The sequence below is a fragment of the Gavialis gangeticus genome, unplaced genomic scaffold (genome assembly GCF_001723915.1).
Source record: "Gavialis gangeticus isolate Ggan-Ray unplaced genomic scaffold, GavGan_comp1, whole genome shotgun sequence".
Taxonomy (NCBI): Eukaryota; Metazoa; Chordata; order Crocodylia; family Gavialidae; genus Gavialis; species Gavialis gangeticus.
In genome coordinates, this window is record NW_017729033.1 from 73544867 (window position 1) to 73570889 (window position 26023).

General features: G+C 40.3%; 2 protein-coding genes across 9 annotated transcripts in view; one reads left to right on the top strand and one right to left on the bottom strand.

Annotated features, from left to right (window-relative positions):
- Positions 1-6084, top strand: part of KIAA1211 (KIAA1211 ortholog) — a 102982-nt gene extending 96898 nt beyond the window's left edge. For all 3 annotated transcript variants that reach the window (XM_019526033.1, XM_019526031.1, XM_019526032.1), the window contains one exon: positions 5315-6084. In XM_019526033.1, the coding sequence (XP_019381578.1) occupies positions 5315-5475 (161 nt within the window). In that variant the 3' untranslated portion in view covers positions 5476-6084. The remainder of the gene's footprint in view (positions 1-5314) is intronic.
- The window catches only part of AASDH (aminoadipate-semialdehyde dehydrogenase), a 139865-nt gene that overhangs the window by 96634 nt on the left and 17208 nt on the right, over positions 1-26023 (bottom strand). For 3 of the 6 annotated variants that reach the window (XM_019526035.1, XM_019526034.1, XM_019526039.1), the window contains 8 exons: positions 25393-25565; positions 18575-18767; positions 17816-17934; positions 16214-17030; positions 14803-14966; positions 14035-14160; positions 12805-12936; positions 8709-11597 (listed from right to left, as the gene is read on the bottom strand). In XM_019526035.1, coding sequence (XP_019381580.1) covers positions 11148-11597; positions 12805-12936; positions 14035-14160; positions 14803-14966; positions 16214-17030; positions 17816-17934; positions 18575-18767; positions 25393-25565 — 2174 coding nt within the window. In that variant the 3' untranslated portion in view covers positions 8709-11147. Of the gene's footprint in view, positions 1-8708; positions 11598-12804; positions 12937-14034; positions 14161-14802; positions 14967-16213; positions 17031-17815; positions 17935-18574; positions 18768-25392; positions 25566-26023 lie in introns of those variants that run through there. The other 3 variants (XM_019526038.1, XM_019526037.1, XR_002099219.1) reach the window with 2 other exon arrangements.

Consider the following 26023-nt stretch of genomic DNA (forward strand, 5'->3'; position numbering starts at 1 on the left):
GTTAAACTTCATATAATTTCTAATGCTCCATTCCACAGCATTATCTAAATGTTATTGTATAGGAATCATCCTCTTACACATTGCCAGTACCTGCCAGTTTAATGCTATCTGCAAATTCCATGATGCTTCCGCCACTAGGAATACGGTCCCTAAAAATGATAAACAAGAGACCAGCCCCTCAGGGACACCCCACTAGTAACTGTTGACACTGAATTTATGACCCAGGTACCTTGTTCTGGGCAGACCCAAACCCTCAGACTGACCTCGGCTTCTCCATTTGATAACAGGTGAATGTTGATATACAGTGATGGCAGATGAGAATAATACACAAAATAATCTCCTGAATTCTACACCTACCAGTCCTAGGGCTGTCACAGAGGGAAGGTGTATCTGGCCAGTATGTGAACTTCATCCTGTGGTTCTTTCTTGAATGTCAGCAGTCAGTAGCCTGAAGGTTGAGGCCCAGCCCTGCCCCCTCAACGGGATGAGACAGACAGGCTGGTGGTGTGTCTTCTGTCCATGGTGGCATTGGGTTCCCCTCTTGGGGTCCCTTTGCTGCTCTGAAATCCCTCCTTTTGTATCCTTTCTCTCCCTCTGATGACTCTTCATTCCCGGGTACTGTTAATTGGTTTCCCTGTGGTGTTCATCCTGTCCACGTTCTGTCCTGTCAGCATATTGCTTTGTTCCTCAAACCTATCACAGGCATGCATCTTAATTTGGTCATTTACCAGTTTCCTAATTTGAGCCGTTCACCAAAACTGAAAATCCCAAGGACTCTGCAGTTGGGCATTGTGATCTAGCACTGATGCTCTAGAGTCCCTTATCTTTGTTTGGGTACACTGCTCATGTTATGTGTGATACAAGTCTTCAGTTTCCCAGCCTGCCTATCTGCTGGCTTCAGATACATTGGGTCTTGAAGAAAACTTTGTCACAAATGGGCTTTTGAAACCAATTAACCCTTGCCATTCCTCATGACCATTATTCAAAGGTTGTCAACTGGGGGTACGCTGGGGATACTTTGGGTTGTCAATGATGGGGGTACTTTGAAAGGTCCCAGGGAGTACGCACAGGTGGAGACAGAGCGCTTCCAGTCTGCACCACCACCTCACAGGAGTAGGACCAGGGCAGGGCGAGGGCAGCAGCGTCCCTCTGCAGGTCAAACAGGCGCTGCCTGGCTGGTCAGACACAGTGGGGAGAAGCTTGCATGTGACAGCTCCCACCATCTATCACCCTGTGCTGCCGCTCCACGTGTGACCTCTGCTGCTCCACAACTAGCTGCTGCAACCCCGCCACCCCGGCTGCCAGGGGTATACTGCTCAAAAAAGGTTGAAAACCCCTGCTCTGATGCAATATCTAGACATCAGTAACCAGGTCCAGTCAGTGAACTCACCTTTCAATATAACCTACTCTGATCTTCCTTTGAACCAACTTCCCATCCATCTTACAACTGTAGTACTGATCTGTCCTGTCCAGTTTGGCCAATAATTTTCCAGAAAGCATGGTATGAAAAGCTCTGCTTAAGTCTAAATAATTAAGTCCATTGTAATGCCCTTATCCAAGTAGTTTATTATCTTGTCATAGACTGCTGAAATTAGTTTGAAAATGATTAACTGGCAGGTTACTGACAATGTCCTCAGATTAATCCAGGTTGTACTTTGTCACGTTTTCTCTTTGGTTTCAAATCTGTGATCATTCTTGCCTTCAATATCAGTTCTAAAACCTTATGTAGTGCTGAAATCAAGCAAGTGGGTTTGTAATTGTCCAGGTCACTCTTTCTCCCTTTAAAAAAAAATAGATGCTACCTTTTGTATTCTCCAGTCATAGATTCCTATCTGAATTGACTTATTCAGTGAAGATCCATGCAAGAGATCTTCATGCCAATTATTTCAGTATTTCAACTCCACTCCAGATACGTTAATTTATATAATCATGTCTCCATTGCCAGGTAGTACTTGACTATTGTCTTCAGTTTTATCTACATCCTTAGTGAAGACTAAGGTGAAGAATTTATTCAGCTCTTGGGCATCACCTAAGTTGTCTTCAGACTTTTGCTACTGGTTTTAGTAGCTATTCAAGAGCTAACTCAACTCAGCCTTTGGCTATTCTTTTTTATTTGTAAGCTCTTGGACCAGAGAAATATTTCCCTCCTATTGATTTGTTTCATTTTTCCATTGCTTGTAGTCCTTTGCTTATCCTTAATGACTTATTTGAAATACTTGTTCATCCATGCAGGTCTACAGATCATTTCAGCATTTTTCTTCCTCTTGCTTGGGACGTGAACTTGATTTCTTATTTGCATTACAGACATAAAAATGAAGTGATCAATTACTACTACATAGTATAAATAAGGTGTAATTTAAATAATTAAATAAATTAATGTATATTTATTCACACAAGACATGTCCCCTGAATAAAGCACATCCTTTGGTTTGGGAAGGCAGAATGAAGGAAAAAAGACTTCATTGAAAAGAAAGTGGGAGAGCAGGCAGAGTCTTAGTTGCCACTGGGCTGCATAAGGATTGGGAGCAGAGTCCCTCTTTATCACCCACACAGTTTACCCCTTTCACAACTGTAGCCTAATTTTATGCAGACCAACACTGTAAAAAATTCAACAGGGAAAAAGGGTTAGACCAGTAGCTGGTGGCTGGGTAGCAAGGTGTGAGGAGAAAGGGGAGTGAGGTTGAAGAAGGGAATCCTGCACCCGCTTCATGCAGCCTCAGCCTCCAGCCCTTCTGGAAATCAGCTTCCTCACTGAAGACATGGACCCCACTTTTCTATGGCTAATTTTTTGGAGAAAGGTTCATGTGGTATGCAAATAAAATAATAATTGCTATAAAGTATTGTCTGGGGCTCTCTGATTAGACTATCTCTAGTCAAGCCAAATCATAGGAATTTTTGTTTGAAGAAAAGTTTGCTGAGCTCCTGAAGGAACATTTATTACAAATTCATAATTGACACTTCTATTAAGAATAGACTCCACCAAGTCTGTATATTGTGTACTAAAGTGTAGCGGAGAATAAATGGTTGAAAGTGAGGAAGTGATTCAGTTCCTTCTGTTTAATTCCTCACAGATCAAAAATAGCAAAGGTTGGGTCAACATTGTTTCAATTAGTGGACACTCACCAAAGAGTGCCTCCTGGCTGAGAGGAAATGCATTCCGTGAAATCTGTGCCTCTGATAAAAGAACCAACTCTGCATGAGTCTGGTTTCTACTCAGGTCTAATAACTTTTGTAGCTGCTATCTTCATCCCCCCTCTCTAAAATGTGAGGAAAAAACCTTTTGCTTTTGAATCTGTGGGCAGATATTCAGTTATTTTTGAAGAAAACTGGAACCTGTCTAACAATGCCTTCAACAAAATAGTAACCTCAATTTAAACTTGGTCAGGATTTATATCTGAGGTCAAGTAACAAATCTTTGCAGAATAACAGACAGTGTAACAGACAGCTTGCCTTGCTTATTAGGAACAGAGGCATCTATTTGGTTGGTGAGGGATAGATACAATTTTGAAGGCATTTGATATGAAAGTCTAGGTTGGAACTTGGTAACTCTAGCCTCCCCGAGAGGAAAACATTAATGTTAAAACAGATATATTCTAAAAATATTTTTAAAATAGTATTTTTAAGTATGTAGTTTAGACCCGCACTGAAATCTTATACAAAATGTGCTGCTAGGAAGGTAATGTTTAAAACACTCTGCTTCTCTTTGCAGAACCTTTGAAATAACCAGCCCCCTAAACTACCATATTTACTTGAATCTAAGATGACCCCCCCATAATTAGACCCCCCCATAATTTTCCAGGTATACAATCTGAATATCGAAGGGTTGTCTTGAGTTCTGTCCTGCCCCCCCACCCCCGTAGCAGGGCAAGCAGTGGTGGTGGTTCAGGTGGCACTCTTGCCCTCATTTTTCCCCTTGTAGCCTTCCAACCCCCTGCACCACCCCCACTCCCTGCTCCCCACAGCCTCTGCTGCGGCCACCACCTGCCCCCCTTCACCCCACTTTGAACATGAATCTAAGACAAGAGACCTTCCCCTCCTCCATGCTGATTAGGGTGAAAAAAATCCCATCTTAGATTTCAGTAAATATACTATCTGCTACCAGCTGCTGCACAAGATAATAGAATGATAATGGGTAAAAACACAACACCAAACAACCCTTAAAAATGAAAACAGGTCAGATGCTTCTAAGACTAGACGGTGCTTTGCAAAAAATTCTGATTCTCCCTCCTATAGGCGAACTGCGTTTCCCAAGGTTTTTTTTTTATGTGAACTTGTATAGAATCCATCCGTTTTTAGAAGACACTTGTCTAGAAAATAGCCTCTATATCTGAACCTAATTGTTAGCAATCTTAGAAGTTGCCCTTTGTGCTTGGGACTGAGCATTTTAAGACAGTTGCATGATACCTTTGCCTTGATAACAGACAGGAATTACAGATTATTTAGTTCACTGAAAGCCTCAACAAAGCCCATGTCTTAAGAGATCTTTAATTTGAAGAAATTTATTCTGGCATTTTTAGTTATTGCCTAATTTTCCTATCATAGATAGAATAATGGATAAGATGTGCACAGGATCTGATAATCATCAGCTGTGCTCTTACTCAACTCTTTAAGGGCTTTCTATAACTCTAGCATGTATAACTATTGGTAAATACTGTACTGTTGTCCAATCTATACATTTTGCTTTCATGTGGTTCTGCTCTGAAAAGTGAATATGTAAAAGGCAATTTCATATCCAACAGATCTGATTCTTGTTTATGCTCAGAAACACAGCTTTTACTTCAGTGGCAAAGGTTTCCACTACTTGAAGCCTGCAAACAGCTAAGAGGAGCATAGTTACCTGCTGTTCCTTCCTAAGTAGGGAAGTCATCAGAGTTGTTTACTAAGTAGAAATCGCAGGACTAGATTCCCTTCTCATTGCAAATTTGTGGAACACAGTTTGCACAATTGTCACTTAGAACATAACATAAAGACAGTGGAGTTGCATCTGTATAAGACAGCAGAACTAAATCTGCGGATACTTTGTTACATGGATGTCTGAGGAGTAGAATTTTCAGGTTCTGGGGAAAAAAAGCTTTGAAAAAGCATTGTGGGTTAATCCTATTTTAAAATGACCAGGTTTCACTGCTCAAACAATTCAGCTTGTTTAAATTAATTTGCTTCTGAAAGCTTGACACAGAAGCTTGAATTATGGTTTTAAAATGTGGTGTTTCAGGATATGTTTGGTAAAATGTTCAATTCTCCATCATTATTCTGCAGTGCAGCACATACTTCATTTACGTGTTTTCTTCTTTTTCCCCTTCCCCACTGAAAACAGTGGAGATTTCAGATTCTGTTCCATCCACCCCACTTGCAAAAGAGGTTACCAAGAGATTTTCTACCCCCGACGCTAACCCTGTGTCAACAGAACCAGCCTGGCTGGCCCTAGCCAAGAGGAAAGCAAAAGCTTGGAGTGACTGTCCACAGATCATAAAGTAAACTATAATCTTTCTGGTCTTTACTGTTGATTCTTGTTTTCTCCTTTTATTTATTCAGCTTTTTACATATGACAAAACTAAAATGCATGTCCTTAAGGACTGAAAACTCAACTACTCACTATCTCTCTAGCGTACTGTAAGGTTTACACACATAATAGGTCCAGTCACTTTGAAAAAACAGGTAAAGAGCCAGCTCAGGCACAAAGTTGAGAGCCAATCTCTCTCAAAATACAGGAATAGTTCAGCTGTTGGACACAATCTCTAGTCTAGTACGCTCCTTACATTTTGTGAACGTTGGTTCAGAAGTTTGGGATCTCTACTCTTAGTGTAGAGATCTCAGAAAAGTCTGCCTGCTCCAGCACTGAAAAGGAATGCAAGATGCATGTTCCCTCCTCTTCATCCTAATGCTTGCTTTGTTTTAGAAATCAAGGTTTGATGCAGTTTACTTGCAATTTGAAAATCTCTGCCCAACTGAAGGATTTTAGGATATGTCTTTCCATTTGTGGAAGAAGTGCAAGCTGTGGTGATATTACCCAAACCCTGATGCAATGGTGTTATTCATGCTAGGCATGCAAGTTACTGTAACTCATTTGTCAACCTGCCCCCCTCCAAACTCCCCCCCCCAAGTAAACCATTTACCCATCATTCTAGTTAAATATATGAATATACCATATCCAAACAGAAAAAGGTTGACAGAAACAGAAAGTGATGTACTAGGAATATCAAGTGGTCTTCCTAGTTAACACAGAAGCAATGACACTTATTGAGCACTGATGTGGTCAGGCCTATCCAAGACACATGCAGACACCATCCCTGCTCTGAAGCACTTGCAGCATAGACTCCTGATACTACAGATATTTGTGCATGTGCATAGTTTTATATATAAAAGGAATCTGAGTTCATTAGGACCAACTTTGTAAATGGGAGTGTCCTCTAAGATGTTAACGTTTGTAGGATTCTAGTGTAAGTGACTGAAAACAGAACACCAAATTATTGGCATCTTAAGGGGACGATGGTATGTTAGAATGTATTTAAATCTACTTTCTTGAACTGAGAATCAGGAGGGGTTTTTACTTTCTAATCCTTGAAGGCCTTACTCCCTCTGTGACCTTATGCAGTTCAGTTAGATTCTGAACTGAGCTTTGAGATTGAGTGGGAAAAAGTGATGTATTCCTATCCCACGTATCAATTATTGCAGCTGAATGTTTCTTTCAGAATTTATCTCCTTGTAGCTAAAAGAAAATGCCCTTTATCTTCTTTGTAACAATAACAATAAAAATGTTGGTATCCTTAAGTTTTCCCATAGGAAAACTGATGCCTTATTTTTTTTCTGAAGAATGGTTTTTACAAGCAAGTACATCCTAAACAAATTCAAATTTGAACTTTCTAAAAATCCTGCGTACATTTATAGCTCAAAGGAACTTTAAGTCCACAACATAATAAGAGGAAGCATTTTAGTGGAGAGGGGACCTTATATTATTATGGAATGATATACCAGATATGACTTTTCATAGTAACACTTAAGCTAAATTGCATGGGGGGGAAGCACTCTAAATAATGTGAAAGAGAGTTGAGCCCTGTTCCAAGAACTGACTAGCAAAAGTTATTGAATAAACTGTATCCTATGTAGGAAACAGGTCCAAGAACATGGTTACAGCAGCCCAAACATAAGGGACACAGATTCAGGAAATGTGGAGCTGCAGACAGCTTTGTTCTTGTGGCTCTTGGGCAGCTGCTGGTCAGCTCAGTTTCATATTTAAACTAAACCTTTAACATGCCTATTGTTGTTTCCAGTACTAAGTATTTTAAATAGTTTAGGTATAAATGGGCAAGTGCTACTCTCAGATATTTGAACACAGCTCTTACAGACTTTAGTAGGATCTCTGTGTGATTATCTGAAGGAGGAGTTTGGTTCTTCATTATTTGTATTTTAATAGTTCCATAAAGTAGCCATTCTTAATGTACAATTATAGCACATCTGGATTTAAATGCCTGCAATATAGTTTAGTAACTATAACTCTGAACTGTCTGAAATCCATGTTCAGGATTTTGGATGCAAGAAAGGCTGTGTTTTGGTGGGGAGAGGGAGGGATGGGGGGATTGGTAGGGAAAGTGGGAGCTCAGGCCAGTTGTGAAGGTAACTAAAAGCAGGAAGTCAGGATTAATGAACTGAAGGCACAGGTGTCCTGAAAAGCATACATTTACATAGTAAGTGTAAGGTGGTATTATGCACGGCAAAATGTACCAACCTACCAAAACATCATTGGACACGTTTACAGCACATGCAAAACAGTTGTCATTATGAATGATCTTAAACTAAAGCAGAGTCTTTTCAAGTATAATGGTATCTAGTGTACTAATAGAACTGTATTCAGACTATGTACAGTGCTCATTCCGAAACATTTCTTAAAGTCTACATGTTCAGTGACATTTCATGTAAAATGAACACAAAAATTTGCACTAAATACCAATGAAGTGTTACTTTGCTTTAGCTTTGTTGCAGCCATTTCTGAACAAATTGTTGGAATTATGTAAAAACTGTTACTACTGAATTTATTTAAGACAGCAAAAATGTTTTAAGAACTAAATGAACCACTATGTAGTATATTGTCTTTCAATTTTTTTGTAACTTACTTATACACACAAAATACCATTTCTTCTGACAAGGTTATATATGATTAACCTCTTTGTTCATATAGTTATGTATAAAACTATACACAAAATGTATAATTGTGGGGTATCTGTTGTGTACTTTTTTAATTTTTCAAATGTTTTAAAGTGCAATTGTTTATTATACTAATGTCATTTTAATTGCTATTAAATTATAATCCAGACAAAATTATCTGATAATGTATGTATTCAAGTGTCTCCTTTTGTTAACAGTGTAGGTCGGGTTTACTTTATAAATAGAATTTTTAGTGCTGCAAGTGTCTTGCTATGTGTTTTTACCAACAATAAAACCAAGGAACAAGATCTATGATGAAGGGATACATTCAGCATAATTTCTATTTCATTTTCAAACTTTGGTTGTCAGATTTTAATGTAAATGGTCTAGTATTGGAAAAGAATGTTCTATTTCAATAAAAAAAAACTACAAACACTTCTGTAGCTTTGAAGGTGCTTAATGCATTTAAAAAACACAACTTTTGTCACTGAAGTTAAGGGAATTCACCTCTGCAGCTAGCAAATTCAATACTAGTTACTGAATTGGAAAAAGTAACAGTACAAAATTCATTTGCACAGAACCATTTTATTAGGTATTCTTTCAGGAGTTCCAAGTAGTTACTACTACACATTTCTTCACATATGGACTTGAACAAGAGTTGATTTCACCATCAGGCGAGGATCCCATCCCATAGTGGTGACTTATTTTGGCTCTGATCCAGCTAAGCTTTTAAGTTTATGCTTAAATTGTAAATACAGGAGCAGGCCTGTTGAATTCAGTGGAACTTCACTTTGCCCTCAATTCAGCAAACTATTCAACAAAGAAACTTGGTTTTGGATAATTGGGTTTATTTAGTTTATGCACAATACAAACAGGCCATTGTCCACTGTTGGTCTAAGTGGTAGAAGTTACTTATTATATCTCAAGCACATTCCTCAAACTGACAGCTCCCATGTATGCCCCCAGGAGTCAAAGTAAAGGGCCAGATTCTCTTCCACCTATGAAGTATCTAGGAGTGATCCTCTTCCACTCTAAGTCCCTGAGAAAAGTTACCACAGAGGGTGCATGGGCCTCCACCTGCTTGCTGCTTTCTGACACTTAGACCTAAAGGTCTGATGAGGACATGTTACAAAAACAGGTACGTTAACTTTTTTCAGGGACCCAAGATGGGTGGACAAGATAATACTTAGGCATGTTATTGAAGGAATTGGATCTCATCCTAAGTATGAGATTTGAAAAAGTACTTGACACCTTACTGCCTGCTGGAATCCACTTTGCCAGGTTAGATGCCTAGCTTCCTTATATAAGGTACTGAGAGAGGTAAGTGCCTTGGAATAGCATCTTCAGAAGCCAGCATACTGAGTGTCCACTCAGAAAAAGACACAGGCATGTAAACAACGCAGCCTTCTGAGGAATAGGACTTAACTTAACTCCAGGTTGCAGAGTATGCATACCTCCTGTTGAGACTTGGTCACAAGCTAGCTTGCAACTACCCTGGCCTTTTTTCCACAAAAACACAATGGGAGGAGGTAGTGGGGTCAGTACCACCACAATCCTCCACCCCTTTTATCCAGCAGCCCAGTGTTTAAGAGTACCAAGAGAGAGCCAAGTTCTAACCCCTTCTCTGCCTGCAGGCACATCAATCCATATCTTCCATCTTCCAAAAGAATGTTTTGGTCACGGGTTCAAGGATTATTTAATTTTGAGGGGGACAGTGGAAAAGGGCTCTCAATGCCTCCTGTTAATGCTGCTGTGCTTTGCATAAAAGTAAGTATTCTGTAAGACAGCATGTGGGAGAATGACCTTACAGACTAACAATTAAGGGACATGGACATGGAGTGATCTAGGTTCCAGTTCCTACTAAAAAAGAATAATGAATGTGAAATACTTTACTTTTCACTGTAGTTAGAAATGAAATACAGGTTCCATTTCATCCCAGGTAAGTTGTCCTAACCACTATTCTAGTCTTGCCCTCTCACACAAAATTGAAAGCTATGCAAAGCAAATCAGCATTAACAAGGATTAACTGACTACAGAATGCCATATGGCCTACTGACTACGGCCTTTAACTTACAAGGATTTTGGAGCCTTTGGACATGCTATTCCTGATTTTTTATGCTTTTTTCAGTTTACTTGCCAGCCAGAAGAATGAATAAGCTTTTATTTATGCTTTCACAATGGTATGAAGCATCAGTACTAAGCACTTCATGTAGTGAATACATCTTGAATTTTAATAAAAAAGTTAGTCTGAAAGCAGTTTCTGTATTTAAAAATAAGTTTGTGTCACTGTATAGAACCAAAAACTCAATATTACTCTGCATGATAAGTTCCACAGGCAGTGCAATTTTGGCTGGGTTCATGAAGAGATCACTTTCCACAATCAACATAGCACTGCCTGCAGAACCCTTGGTATAGGCACTGGCAGAAAGTGCAGCAGGGTAGTAGAGCTTCTGCTGTTCAAGGGAGCTTGTGCAGCTTGAGCAACAAGTTTTCTTTTGTTGACAGGGCCTAGTTCCCACAGCAAATCCTGCTGTATTTAATGTAGCAAAAGTTCAAGGAGTACAGGCATAGCCTCAGTTTACTTAGATTCCTCTGGCAGGAGGATTAACCTTCCTAGATGCAGCAAAGTAATTCTTCAGTCATATATCAGAATATTAATATATATTAGAATATTAATTCTAGATGGTATGTAGTTACAGGACTGATTCCTTGGTCTGGTCAGTTTGTGCTTGGTGCGAAGGAAGATAAGTGGATTTAAAATCAACTTTGCAGTCTGGATCCTGGGCTGGTCTTCATCAACTCAGATTCCAGACCAATACAGAGCAACCTTCTGCTACTCTCACTTCTTATGGCTGTGGGAGAAGCCACATAAGTACATGCACGCATTTTCACCTAGCCCAGGTAAGACATTGTTAAAAAACTGTTATCTATGCAGTTTTCAAAAACAGACAGTTGTATAATGTTAAACAAGGACCATGATGTAGCCAGCATCTTGCAAGTGAAGGTGCTTAACGTGTATTCAAAGAACTGCTGTTAAGTGGAGCATTTAGCACATCTTTGCTGTTCCTAATTTTTTCAGCTATAAACAAATCTAGGCAATAAACATAATCATTTCTACAGCCAACAATAAGCCTTTCCCCACACACTACAGGGGAAGAGAATACCTCTCCTGGGAGTTTATGGATACCCTCTACCATGCCACTCTTTGCATTCAGAAGCCACACATTGCCATCTGTAGACACTGCTGCCAGGAACGCTTCCCTCTCCAAGTCATGACTATGGAAAACAAATGGAGTTGCGTATACACTTGAAGTGGTTTTAAATTTCCACAGTAAATTACCTTCCATATTACAGCTGTAGATAAAGCAGTCATGGGAGCCAAAAAATATTTCTTGCTTAGTTAAGTTTGAGATGCATGGTGATGAAAAGATTGGTCCGTTGGTGGAAAACTGCCAAACCTACAGAACAGCATTAAAAAAAAGGAACATTCCATTACTGAAGACTGTACACATTGCCAACGATACATCTTTAACTTCTACAGACAGGGTGTTGACCAAAGAGGGTAAATGTATGGATTCACTTTGTTTCAGAGTATAGTGAGAACACAAAGCTAGGGAATACTTACCACATCTATACATCAAGCAACAAAATATACAGAAAATGCCCAAAGACTGACCTATAAATCAACTGCCTGCATGGAGATGGCTGTAAGGAAACATAACCAATACTTTAAGACTACTAAAGCTTGCAGAGCCTTTGTAAAACATCTGTTATACTAACATCTTAGTGCCTCCACATCTCCTCCCATCAGCCATATAGCAAATCTCTCTTCTCATTTTGTTGGTGCTGTGCAGACTCTTAACCTCCATTTCAGAATACAAGCAGCACCTTTTACTACAAAGACGATGCTTATGAATTGTGAGGTACACTGTGGTTAGAAAATGCAGCAGCTCAGAGAGTGTTAACAACAAAAGTGAAACCTGAGATACAATAATCACTGGGACAGTAAAAGTCTTCCCACTGCAGCTAAGAAAACCTGACATGTATTTTGTTGTGGCCAGGATCTTTTATCAGAGGAAATGGCAAAGTAGGAGTTATGTACACACTAACACAAGTATGTCTGCTACAATAGGAACATACTGATTGACAATACTATAAACATTTTAGTGAAACCAATTCTAAGCAGCATGGTATCTTTACTGAATACACCTGGAAGAAGGAACATGACTTAAAAGCACTACTGCTTTAAATCCTGCTGTGTCCATGACATCTTCCAGCTGAACTGAAACCAAAATGAAGTACCCCTCCTAACACCACACTTACTCAATACCCATGCTCAAATATCTGTATGTGAACTAAGATCCTCAGGAATTTATATCTGCATTATGAATGATGAGTCCTGGGATTCTGGGCCTATTTCTTGCTGTGCCTCTGAGCTCATGGATAAACTTGGCTAAACTTCTTGCTTTCTCTGTATTCCAATTAGCTGTTCTGTAAAATGAGTACACAGTGACTCTCACGGCAGGTGTCAGAGCTACTGTATGTTTATCACTGAATCCTCAAGACAACTGTTACATAACTAAGTTTTATTAATAAAAAGCTAATCCAAAATTGTGATGAAAGCAAGAAATAGCACCACTAAATAAATCAGCAAAGGCTTTTTACCTTTTCACCAGAGTGACTAAAGCAGTACAGATTTCCATCCACACATCCAACACAGACGTACCGCGCACTGCAGTGTGGGGAAGAGAAGAGAGGTTTTCCACAGGAGCTTTTCCAGATTTTACTCCCCGTGTCCTGTGAATGACAAAGTGTAATACACGTAGCTTGATACAAAACGCTGTGCAAACCTAAAAGGCAAATCATTGCTTTTGTAACTGGGCTGGGACTGGGAATATCCACAAGGAGAAAAGAGGGTTCAAGGGAGCAGCTGATCCCTGAGAAGAGGTTTGGATGCTTTTGGGGAAGTTTATAATGGTTGATGGGTAGATGCCAAAAATGGTGAAGGGCTGGTTTTGGAGGGCTTCATGTGGGTGGATGATGGATTGCGGGGTCTGTTGCAAATGGTGGCAAAGTGGAGAGACCCACTATGATATGGGGGTGCTAGAGTTGAGACAACAGGAGAAATGAAAGAATTTTTCTTTTTTTAATGTCTTCCTCAAGTCATTTTTCAAATTTTTCTTCAGCCAGTTGGACAAAACCAAGCAGTCCCCTTCACACCCAATGGTTTAACAGATATCTCCCAAATCTCTATTTCTTGTCCTGAGTACTACTCCCAGAGGTTAACTCCTTGCAGAGTTAACCAGAAATTAACTCCTTACAGGCCACATTTTGCCCAACATGTGCTCTTGGGCAAGCAGCAAGGCCTCTGCTCCTTATGTTTCTATGCTCAAAATGGGGGTGGTAATATTGATCTCCTTCTCAACAGAAGTGAGATTCTTAAATGAAAAAGACTGTCATGATACAATAGGGCTGTCCAACTTTTAACCAGCTGGTGGTTACACACCACATGGGCTGCACAACCACAAGCCACAGGCACCCCCATGCTGCACTGTGCTGCTTAAGCACTGCAGCCCCCACCCTCAGATCCTTGAATGTGTGTGCCCCTGGTGCCTTGGGCTGTGCTGCACCACCCACCCACCCCCTGTGGTGGAAGCAGGAAGCAGAAGCCAGAGGAAGGAGTGATGGGAGGAGCTACAGTCAGCTGAAGCCCAAAAACAAGAAGTTAACTCCTTGCAGGGTGCACACAACCCAGGGGTTACAAGTTAGATAGTCCTGCTATAAGGCATGACCTTGCAGTTCTTACTCAAGCAAAACTACTCCGAACTGCAGAAGGTCTCTTGGCTGAATAAGATGCTTAGGTTTGGGACCAGATATAGCAGGAAAAGTACATACTGGATTTACAGCCAGTAAACATCCTCTTAGTGTAGCAATATACAAGTGATGTGGCAACAGGCTTAGACGAGGAGAAGCAAACACAGCTCCACCCTCACAGTGCAACTTCCAGATACACTCCTTTTTCTGTCAACATAAGAAAAATATAAATAAGAAGTTACACAATCTGATAACTGGGAGTTAAAAGGTCAGGATGGTATTTCCAAGAGCTCTCAAATGTAAATGTTCTCTCAAAAAGTAGGTTTATTTAGGAAATACTACTTAAGGAAATACTACTATTCATCATCACTTGCTGAGAAGAAAAGTAGGAGTTTCTTCTCCCACAGAGCTAAATATTGGAAACTCGGCAATTACATATGCAATATACTTACAATATCACTTTCTTTCTCCCTGAACACACAGTTAAAGAAGTCTACACCATCTCAAACTGTGGGACTATTATAAGTTGCTAACAGGGTGTGCACAGTCTAGTCTGGAATTAAGGAGGTTGGGAAAATTTAGTGACAGGGAGTGTTGCTCTGACCCAATGTTAGCAACACTGGGAGCACATTATGGAAGACTGCCAGAAGTGTTTTACTACCATGTTATCTAACCCCACTTCAAGGCAGCAATTTTAGCTCACCATTTAGAGGATAGGTGGCAGGTGGTTGTCCACTTATGCTAGTGCTCTTGTGGTTGCTAATTCTATAGACTTTCAGCTGGTGTTACTTTAGATCAGGCCTGGAGCAGACAGTTTACATTGAAGGTTAGTTAAAAGTGACTTCTTACATAAATATCCAAAGCATATACATGCTGATCATGTGATCCAACGTAGACTAGTCCAGTAGAAGGATCTAGAGCTGCAGAGCTTTTCACAGCATCCTCAGTGGTAAACATCCAGTGTGTTTCCCCATTATTGCTTCTAAGCACATACACTAAACCATTGTAACCTCCTGTATAAAATGAAGTGTAATAGGGAGAGAGGGGAAAAAGTATTTGGATCAGTTGCACCTGCAATATTGGTGGTGAAAAAAATAGGCTGACTTGTCACTATATTTCCTAGCATTTTTCAGTATTCGAGCTTTTGCCGACAATATTATCATACAGGTGCAATTAATATTAACTGCACATTTCATTCGTTCCAAATCAAGTTTAAAGCTATGCCTTTTTCACTGCTCTTTGAATGCTATTACTGTGAAATTTGTTAGAGGAAAGCGTGAGATATTAAACATGGAGGAGGAAGGCATGTTAATTAAATTACTAATATTCTCATTTATGCTTTTGGAAATAAAGACATAGAGACTTACTATGTTCAGTTTTGCTTAATAAACTCCAAGACACAATTCCAGGGACTATTTAGTTCCTAATACTACATCAGCAGATTTTTGTTACGTTCAGGCTAAACAGAAATCAATCAACACACTTATCTAAAGACTAGTCACTTGTTTTGTGTAGAACTCAAAGCTAATTACACTTTTTAGACTTTAGAACTTAGAAATATACACATATTGGGGTGAACACATTTGTTAGAAAGATAACAGTATTTAATTACTCTGTCTTCACCAGATCAGATCATAAAAGTCCCCCCCCTTGTTTTCGCTAGATTAGTAATAAGTGACAAATGAAAAATATGCAAGACAGTTACAGCAACCTTGATATAAAGCAACAACAAATTGCTTTCATATAGCAATTCAGACACCAAACACCAGTGGAATAGAATATGAATCTACCAATACAAGTGCCCAAAACTTGCTTTTTTAATGGATTATTTTTCAAAGAACTGGCTGAGTCATCAAAAACCTGTGCGCCATTTTTAAGCTCTTTAAAAAGAAAGATGCATCATGCTTCTTAAGCAGCCCAATAGTCAAATGCTAATTAAACCCTATAAAAATACCTGCACTCGTTAACAGTTATCAGCACAGACCAATTAAGAAAAAGAACAAATCAACTGATGCCAATATTGGCACCAAAAAAAAAAAAAGGAATGAACTTAATTATGATACATTAAGCTGCCCTCCAATAATTCTTGAAACTACTTCCTGCTTGTGTTCTCATTTATTTTCCGTGGTCGAGCTTTTGACTGAGGGGAAGAAAAGGGAGCTGACACTTACATACTGACAGAGATTAAATAAACTGTTTTAAAAATATTTAAATTCTAAAAGAGAAAAACAATTAAAAACAGGAAGATTAAAATACGTACCAACAACAATGAAACTGCCACACTTTGACACACATGCAGAGGATTCAATGCGGTCTCCAAGGATTCTCTCCCATTTGATTTTTCCTGAGTCTAGATCAATTGCTTGCATTGTGTGAGAATGAGACCCAATATATACAGTAGCAGACATATCATCTGTCACTGGTACTATAACCAACGGTGAGGCATCTACACATTTGCCAGTACTAGTTGTCCATCTTACACCTATTAGAAACTTAGCTATTGGTACAGAATTGTCTTCTCCGAGAGATCCTTGTGCGGGACCCATTTCATCTGCTTTGCTGACATTTGTTGGATCACTCCGCCTCTCTTCAGTTTTCATTATATTAGAAATTACAGGAGGTGAAGACAATGGTGATTGTCTTAATTTGGTTCTTGCCTGTCTCATATTACTTAGATTTATAAAAGACTTGGAGCAGTTCACACAGAAGATATGACTTCCTCGACTTAATGCAACAAATGAAATCAAACCTGCAGCAACAGTGACATACCCTCCAGATTTAATGTTCACATGTTCTTCACGAGCCTCCTCTCCACTGCTGTCATTCAGTTTTCTTTTCATAGAGGTGTTAGGATTTTTAAGTTGGTCCTCACTTGGAAACACAGTTTTCAGAACAAGCCTGTAAACCTCAGCAATAGAACTGCTGAGAATGACTTCAAGGAGCCCAGGTATGGCCTTGCCTACCAGATTCTCAATCTCATCATGAAATCGTAGTGATTTTATAGAGTCTCCACCACTGTACAGGAACACTGAGTCTTTGGAAATGCTGAAAGGCTCATCTGGAAGACTTAGAATGGACTAGAGAAGAAGAGAAAATAATTTGTAAGGTACATGTAGAGGCACTAGAAGATTGGAGCAGGGAACCTGTCAGATGCTCAGAACTCCCACTGAAGGTAATAGGAACTAAAAGTGCTCAGCAACTTGCGGGATCATTGCTGCTTTTTTATTTATTTATTTATTTTAATTTGGGCCAGTCAAGACCTATGGGCACACATCATTTTCAGCAATACTAACTGAATTTTATGTTCCAATTTTGCCCCCCACTCTTTTGCCACTTTATTGTAATGATAATGGTCTTATAAACATGTATTCATCATAGGAATCAATATACAGCAAAACTAGTTCAAGACAGTATCCCATCTATTTAACAAAGAAAATAAATTGAGCTTTCCAGTTCATAAAAAGGAACCTAGTACATAAATTCTAGTTATACGGTAGCTGCTTTGTTGAAAATCTCCATGCCCCAATTACTAGCTCCTTTTAGGGATGTCTAGTTTAGTATGGGGGGAAGCATTTAGAAACTGCTGACATATTGTGCGTCAATAATTCATCCTATATACACTGTTTACCACCATCATTACAGTCTGCAACTTCACCTTATGGGGAAAAAAATAAATGACTCCCTCCTGGCTGTTACAGAGAAGCTGTATTTAAGTTCTAACTGAAGAGATGGAGCAACAATGCTTAATGTAGGTATAGCAAGAATATTCTGTTGCATTAGTCACACTTATTAAAACTGTTTAATTCCTGACACATATATAATGATCCACTTGCAGTGATAAAAAGGTCACTTAAAATACTACCTTCCATAAATGCTGCAATCTTTCCCACAATTCCTCTGCTCCGTTCAGCTTACTGTCACGCCTTATGGAGTTCAGATGGGCACTGTAAATCTTGTTCAGTTCAGATGTATTAATTTTACCTTCACACAGAACAAAAAGGAAAGTAATTTTTCATTACTTTTTAAAAAGTTTGTATTTCCAGATACATGCTGTGGTCCAAATACTCATCTCTGTTTCAGACTAGACTTTTTTTATTTGTACCCCTACTTTTTAAACTGATCGACTTCATCCACACAAAATGCGACCTATCTCTGGAAGAATGCACCTTATGACACATGCATAGCATTGCAAACACATATACCATGCCCACTTCTTCTCCAACTAAAGACAGCTGTTTCACCACTAACTTAACAAGCAGGGGGACTGGCTGAGAAAAGAAATCTATGCATTTTTAATAGAAAATTACTTCTATTGCTACTATTCAGTTCCAAAGACTATAAGGATTAAAATACACATTATACAAGAATGCAGTAAGAGTCAGATGTTACAGAACTAGCTGTAGATAACAGCAACGGTTATTACTAAGGTTCATATTAGAGCACAAAGCAATAACATAAGAATTAATAGTGCATGCACTAGCTATCATTTCCTATTTTGGTCAAGATCCGGGAATAAATAAAGAGAGAGACATAATTAAGCTTTTATGCAACAGTTAAACTGAATTGAGAGGTGTGTATCAGCCTCTGAACTAAAGGGCATATGTCAAACCATTTCAATTACCATGTAATGTCAACGGCAAAGCTTCAATCAGCACAAGCTCATCTGGGACTGCATGAACTGGGAGACATTTTTGGAGTTCTTTAAAAGCATCTTCTTCTGCTAAATTGTCTTTGGGCACAACAAATAGGACTAATTTTTCCTGCTGATACCATATTACTGCACAGGCTTCCACCTGACAAAGACTTTCAGCAGCCTGCAACATAAGAATATTAAGTCTTATTTATTCTGAAGGGCAGTAAAAAAGGCACAACAAATAAAAAAAGAAAGCATTATTCAATTTATGTTTTGTTACTGGCAGCTACTGCAACTGTACCACAAGTCATGGAAGTCCCACTACCCTTCCACCATTTTTTGAAGTTATACAATAATTTAGCTCACGAGATGTGTCAGGTGTCAGTACTGGCAAATAAATATGTTTAAATCCATAGAACAACTATCACAGTTCGTGGCAGAGCAAACAACTCAATGACCCATACCAACATACCACAAGAACAATGCAGGAGATACGGTGATAAAATTCACACTGAACATTCATTCCTCCCAAGAATCGCATGGGAGAGGCCTATGTGCTACCAAAGACCTCAAGAATTATGCTGTCTGAAGTTTTCTAACTCCTGATAGGGACACCCATGGTGGCAGTCTATAGGTAATCTCAGATTTTCCCATAGGAATGCTCATTGTGGAACTAAACTGAAACCCACATACTCATCAATAAAGAGTCATCATATGGGAACAACTTTACTCTACCTGGGCTAGAATCTAAACTGAATGACCCAAGGGATAGATAAAAGCTTAGCCCATCTGACAGTAACCAATCTTAAATGTATGATTCAGTATGTACTGCTTTAGCTAGACAGAGAGTCAGGCTAAAGACACACTATCATCCTTTAATTTGAACACCACTATATATATATATACCTAAACTAGGCCCTCAACATCAAATGCACAGGTACGACTATGTGAACCAAGAACACAATATGAGACATAGCTCAGCAGCTATCCTGAAGAAAAACATTGATTTTAGATGGAAATGCATTCTACTGAAAAAAAATTTTTAAATGGATCCTGTGGAACAAATTCGGCCTTCAGTTACAACTACAATGTTAGCAGGAACTTAGGAGTGGAAGCCGAAGTTAAAGCATGTTGTATGGAGGGACAAGACAAGGTGGGAAGGGAACAGAGACACCAAGAGCCACATGTACTAAGCCAGTCACTTAGGTATGTATGTAGTTGCTAAGAGACTAAAGTTACTATAAATGTCCTGTACTCAAATTAATGTGCCTCCATTACAAATATTAGAAATATACAATTCAACTGATCCAAAAATTTCACCAGTTATAACTAACAGCGGGATTTGGTCTACAGAATCATAGAAAATTAGGGTTGGAAGGGACCTCAGAAGGTCATCAAGTCCAACCCCCTGCTCAAATCAGGACCAACTAGATCATCCCAGCCAAAGCTTTGTCCAGCCGGGTCTTCAAAACCTCCAAGGATAGAGATTCCACCACCTCTCTGGCTAACCTGTTCCAGTGTTTTACTACCCTCCTAGTAAGAAAATTCTTCCTAATATTCAACCTAAACTTCCCTTGCTGTAACTTGAGACTGTTACTCCTTGTTCTGTCATCTGCCACCACTTAAAACAGCCTAGTTCCATCCTTTTTCAAGCCCCTCTTCAGGTAGTTGAAGGCTACTATTAAATCCCCTCTCAGTCTCCTCTTCTCCAGGCTAAATAAGCCCAGTTCCCTCAGTCTTACCTTATGCCCACCCAGTTTCCTCAGTCTTACCCTCTGCCCAGCCAGTCAGCCCCCAGCCTGTATTGGTGCATGGGATTGTTCCATTTTAAGTGCAGAACTTTGCACTTGTCCTTGTTGAACCTCATGAGATTAATTTTGGCCCAATCCTCCAATTTGTCTAGGTCACTCTGAATCCTTGCCCTACCTTGCAGCGTTATCTACTGCTCCCCCCAGCTTGGTGTCATCTGCAAACGTGCTGACGGTACATTCTATGCCATCATCCAGGTTGCTGATGAATTCACTGAACAAAATTGGCCCCAGGACTGACCTCTGGGGCACTCCATTTGATACTGGTTGCCAACTAGACATCAAGCCATTGAGTGCTACCATTTGAGCCTGATGCTCCAGCCAGTTTTCTATCCACCTTACACAGTCCATGCATTCAACCTGTACTTCCTTAGCTTTCCTGTGAGAATGTTGTGGAAGACTGTATCAAAAGCCTTGCTAAAATCAAGTTATATCACATCCACCGGTCTCTCCGCACCCACAGAGCCAGTCACCTTGTCAGAGAAGGCAAACAGGTTGGTTAGGCATGACATGCCCCTGGTATATCCATTTTGACTGTCTCCAAGCAACTTCTTCTCCTCCTAGCACTTAGAAATGGATTCCTTGAGGATCTGATCAATGATTTTTCCAGGACTGAGGTGAGGCTGACTGGTCTGTAGTTCCCTGGATGCTCCTTTTTCCCTTTCTTAAATATGGGCACTATGTTTGCCCTTTTCCAATCATCCGGGACCTCTCCTGATCACCATGAGTTTTCAAAGATGAAGGCCTATGGCTGCAATCACATCAGCCAACTCCCTCAGCACCCTCAGCTGCATCCCATATAGCCCAATGGACTTGTATATGTTTAAACAGTTCCTAACCTGTTCTTTCACCACTGTTGGCTGCTCACCTCCTCCCCAAACTGGGCTGCCTGGTGCATTAGTCTGGGAGCTGACCTTGCCTGTGAAGAAAGCATTGATTACTACTTCAGACTTTTCTGCATCCTCTGTTACAAGGTTGCTTCCCCTATCCAGTAAGGGAAGCACACTTTCCCTGATCCTCCTCTTGCTACCAACGTACTTGTAGAAACCCTTCTTGTTACCCTTCTTGTCCCTTGTTAGCTGCAACTCCAATTGCGCTTTGGCCTTCCTACTTTATCCCTGCAAGCCCAAGTAATGCTCTTATACTCCTTCCTAGCTGTTTGTCCAAGTTTCCACTTCTTATAAGCTTCCTTTTTGCGACTTAGTTTACTGAAGAGTTCCTGCTAAGCCAAGCTGATCTTCTGCCATACTTGTTAGTCTTTCTGCATGTTGAGATGGTTTGTTCCTGCAGCCTCAAGTAAGTCTTCTTTAAAGTACAGCCAGCTCTCCTGGACTCTTCTCCTCCTCAAACCGGCTTCCCAGAGGATCCTGCCCATGAGTTCCCAGAGTGAATCAGAGTCTGCTTTTCTGAAGTCCAGGTTCCTTACGATGCTGCTCTCCATCCTTCCTTTCCTCAGGATCCTTAATTCAATTGTTTCACGGTCACTGCTACCCAAGTTGCCATCCACTACTACATTTCCCACCAATCCTTCCCTATTTATGAGCAGCAGGTCAAGAAGAGCACAGCACCTAGTTCACTGTTCCAGCAGTTGCACAAAGAAGTTGTCCCCAGCACTCTCCAAAAATTTCCAGGATTGCCTGGGCACTGGTGTACTGCCCTCCCAGCAGATACCAGGGCAACTGATGTCCCTCATGAGAACCAGGACTTGTGCCTGGGACTAGCTGTGTGACGAAACCTTCATTCACAACTTCCTCCTGGTCTGGTGGTCTACAACAGACCCCCCACCACAACACCACCCTTGTTGCTCTCCCCTCTAACACAGAGACTTTCAACAGGCCTATCTAGTTTCATACTGGGGCTCTGAGCAATCATATGGCTCTTTTACATAAAGAACAACTCCTCCTCCTCTTCCTTGCCTGTCCTTCCTGAACAGTTCGTACTCATCCATGACAGCGCTCCAGTCATACAAGCTATCCCACCAAGTCTCTGTTATTCCAATCGCATCATAGTTTCATAACTGTGCAAGGACTCCTAATTGTTCCTGCCTGTCTCCCAGACTCCGTGCATTTGCGTACAGGCACCTGAGATAACTAGTCAATTGCCCCGATTTCTCAGGAAGTATGAGAGCACCTCCCCTGTTGCCCCGTCCTGCTTGCTCTTCTTCCAGGTCTCCCACTTTGCCTATCTCAAGGCTTTAGCCTCCATCCCCCAGTGAACCTAGTTGAAATCCCTCCTAAGTTAGCGAGCCTGTCTGCAAAGATGCTCTTCCCTCTCTTCATGAGGTGGATTTCGTTTCTTCCGGGCAATCCTTCTTCTTGGAAGAACATCCCATGGTCAAAGAAGCCAAATCCCTGCTGGCAACACCATTTATACAGCCAGGTATTGATTTGCAGCATGCACCTGTTCCTGCCCGGGCCCTTTCCCTTGACCGGAAGGATTAAAGAGAACACAACCTGAGCTCCATACCCCTTCACTCTTGCACCCAAAGCCCTGTAGTCACTTTTGATCCGCTCAGGGTCTCCCCTGGCAGTATCATTGGTGCCCATGTGGATGAGCAGCACGGGGTAGTAGTCAGAGGGCCAGATGAGTCTTGGTAATCCCTCAGTGACATCTCAGATCCAGGCTCCAGGCAAGCAGCAGACTTCCCAAGACAACAGGGCAAGTCGGCAGATGGCTCCCTCCACTCCCTGCAGAAGGGTGTCTCCAACCACCACCATCTGTCGCTTCTTCTTGGTGGCAGGTGTCTCAATCCTTCCCACCTTGGTAAGGCTTCCACATTCACTAAAAGCCCATCAGTAAGCTATTTTAATATTTATTAAGCAGATTTTGTATCCAAGTATTTCTAACCCTCATCTCATTGGACCTTTCCCCAACAAATGTTAAAATGTGTTCTATTATTAAAAAACCCACTAAGTATACGCTCTCTTCTCTTAGCCAGAAATAAGCTCCTGTTTACATTTAGACACAGAGATGGCATATTCATGCATTCAGGGCAGGTTCAATTCTAGTTCCCACAAAGAATCTTAGTCTCCAGAGTACTTTTCAAAGGGTCATAGCAGGGAGAACCAACTTTCATGTTGATAAAGAATACATCTGTCTGCCTCATTGATTTTCTAGCCAAACATTGCTTTGATGTAACACACTTGAGCACAATGGAGTTGTACTTGCTATCTAAACAGCTTGAATATGTCCTGCTGCTCTGTATCACACCTTATCTCCTTTTCAGGAATACAGCACTTGAGGAAGGACTGGGCCACTCAATCTAATCCCTGCATTTGAAAACAACCATGCACCCAAGAGCTCCTCCAATCACAACTGTAAAACTTCACAACTATCATAAGGCACAAAATCAAATATACCAAGATCATCCCACAGCAGTGATTCTCAATCTCCTGGCACACCTTTGTAACTCCTGTGATTTAAGTGGCACTCCTCTTCAGTAACTAAATTATTTATTGCAGCACTTAACTAATGGCACAGGTACAGGGGGCACAGAGGAGCGTGCATTTGGCTCCTTGCAGAGCAGGAAGACAAGGACCAAGGACAATTATAAGCTAACCTCCCTGCACTGGAGCCAGTCATGGACAAGCCTGTGTTTAGCTTCACGAACTGGGGAGGTAAGCTTATCTCGTTGCATAGAGGCTGGGGGTGGGGGGGAGCAAATACTTATCTCCTAACACCCCAGAGCACCCTCAAAAGGATTTTGCAGCACCCCTGTTGAGAACAATTGTCCTACAGCAAGCCACAGGTAAAACCAAAGAAGATGACAACACTTCCAATGTCCTGCTACTACAATGATAGAAGAGTAATTGGTTAGCTTATGTTAATTAATCAGGGGATCTTTAAAGAGGATCATGCTCCAGGCTACAGAGGGAGGAACCTCCACCTCACCATACTTATATGACAGAGGATGAAAATCCCTTCATGACCCAAGTTTTGGTAAATGGTATGACTCTGAGCAAAAGAGCAAGACCCTCTACCCAAGAACTTCTGAGTTTTCAAATACCAGCAGGAACATGTATGAACCCAGTCAAAAAATCCTAGCTTTAACTGTGGCCAATATCCAAATGATTCAGAAGTAGGTGAAACCTCTCTCCTGGCCTTGAAAAGCAATCTGCAAAAGCCCTGAAGAATGGAACAGCCAAATGCCTTCTGCTCTACAATGTTACCACTGCACCTCAGTGTACATGATTTCACATATCACACACGCTTACTATCATCCAAAACTCCTACCATGTTATCCCTTCTATAAACATATGTATTACAATCTTCAACTGATTCGGGTTGGTTTAGAAGACTCTTCCAAAATTTCACTTTTCTGACTGTTAGAAATCTTCTGATTTCCCATCTAAATGTATCCATAGCCATGTTGTAACTATTTGATCAAGTGTCAGTGTTATTTCTTCAGTCTGAATAGCTCTTCTCGCCTCCTTAACTTTTTGTTAAACTAAACAAGCCCAGCTCTAACCTTCTTCCATAAGGAAGTCTCCATTCCCTTAACATTCTTAGTAGTCCTTCTTTGAACCCATTTCAGTTACGTAAATCCTTGATTAATCAAGCCTGCTCCGATGTGGCGGATCTGCAGTGTGTTGCTGGAAAAAAAGTATGTGTATAAATGTTTTAGGAGTCCTGTCGTTCACTCCTGCACTGTAATTATTAAGGTACCTTTTCAGCACTTCATAATTTTTCAATTGTCAAATAATTTCTATGCAGTTTTGGCACTTAATTGCATAAAATACACATATAACAGGAAAAGAAATTTCAAATCAGGTCAGCACTAAACTGCTCTTATTTAGGCAACTAAATCATGTGACAAGGTTTTCAAAAATGCACAGCACCCAAACGAAAGCTGATGCATGCTGAGTAAAACCTAGCCCCGAAGTTCAACTCAGTCACTAGCACTTAGTTGCTGATGCACAAACAACTGTAGTTTTATATACACAGTGACTAGTTTTTCATCTCTTCTATGCCTTAATACAAACATTGCATGCACCACACCTGTTGAATACATTCAATATTAAGACGTTTGCCATGACGTTTAATCTGGCTGTCCTTCCGTCCCAGGAAAAACATCTCTGCACCTTTCATTCTCACAAAGTCTCCGGTTTCTCTCATTGTACCCAAAGGAACAGTGACTTCATCATCAAGAAAGCAAATCCGTTCTTTACCACCTGGAGAAAAAAGATTTTGACTATATATATATTCAATATTAAAACAGTATAAATATGAAATTATGATGGCACTCATATTTCATGAAGTTGGAAGTATTAAAAAGACTTAGCAAGGAAATAGCAACATTTCGCTTAATAAGGAAAGGCAGTAACTATTGGAACTAAACTTCTGAAAGCCAAACGGGTGCTACAATTAATTCAACTGGCGCCATAAAGTAATTTCTATACATATAATGCCAAATGGAAGGAGGAATAAAACATTAAAATAAAATTGCTTTGTACTAATTTATTGTCCATTAATTTGGTTTCTCTAAATGTGCCTACACTCCTAGATATGTGGTAGCCGCTGGTAACCCGTGTGGCCCACGCCATTACAGGGTGTAATGGCAGTCTGCAGAGCAGCACTCTGAAGTCCAATGTAGCTTTTTTTTTTTTTTTTTTTTTTTTTTTTTTTTTTT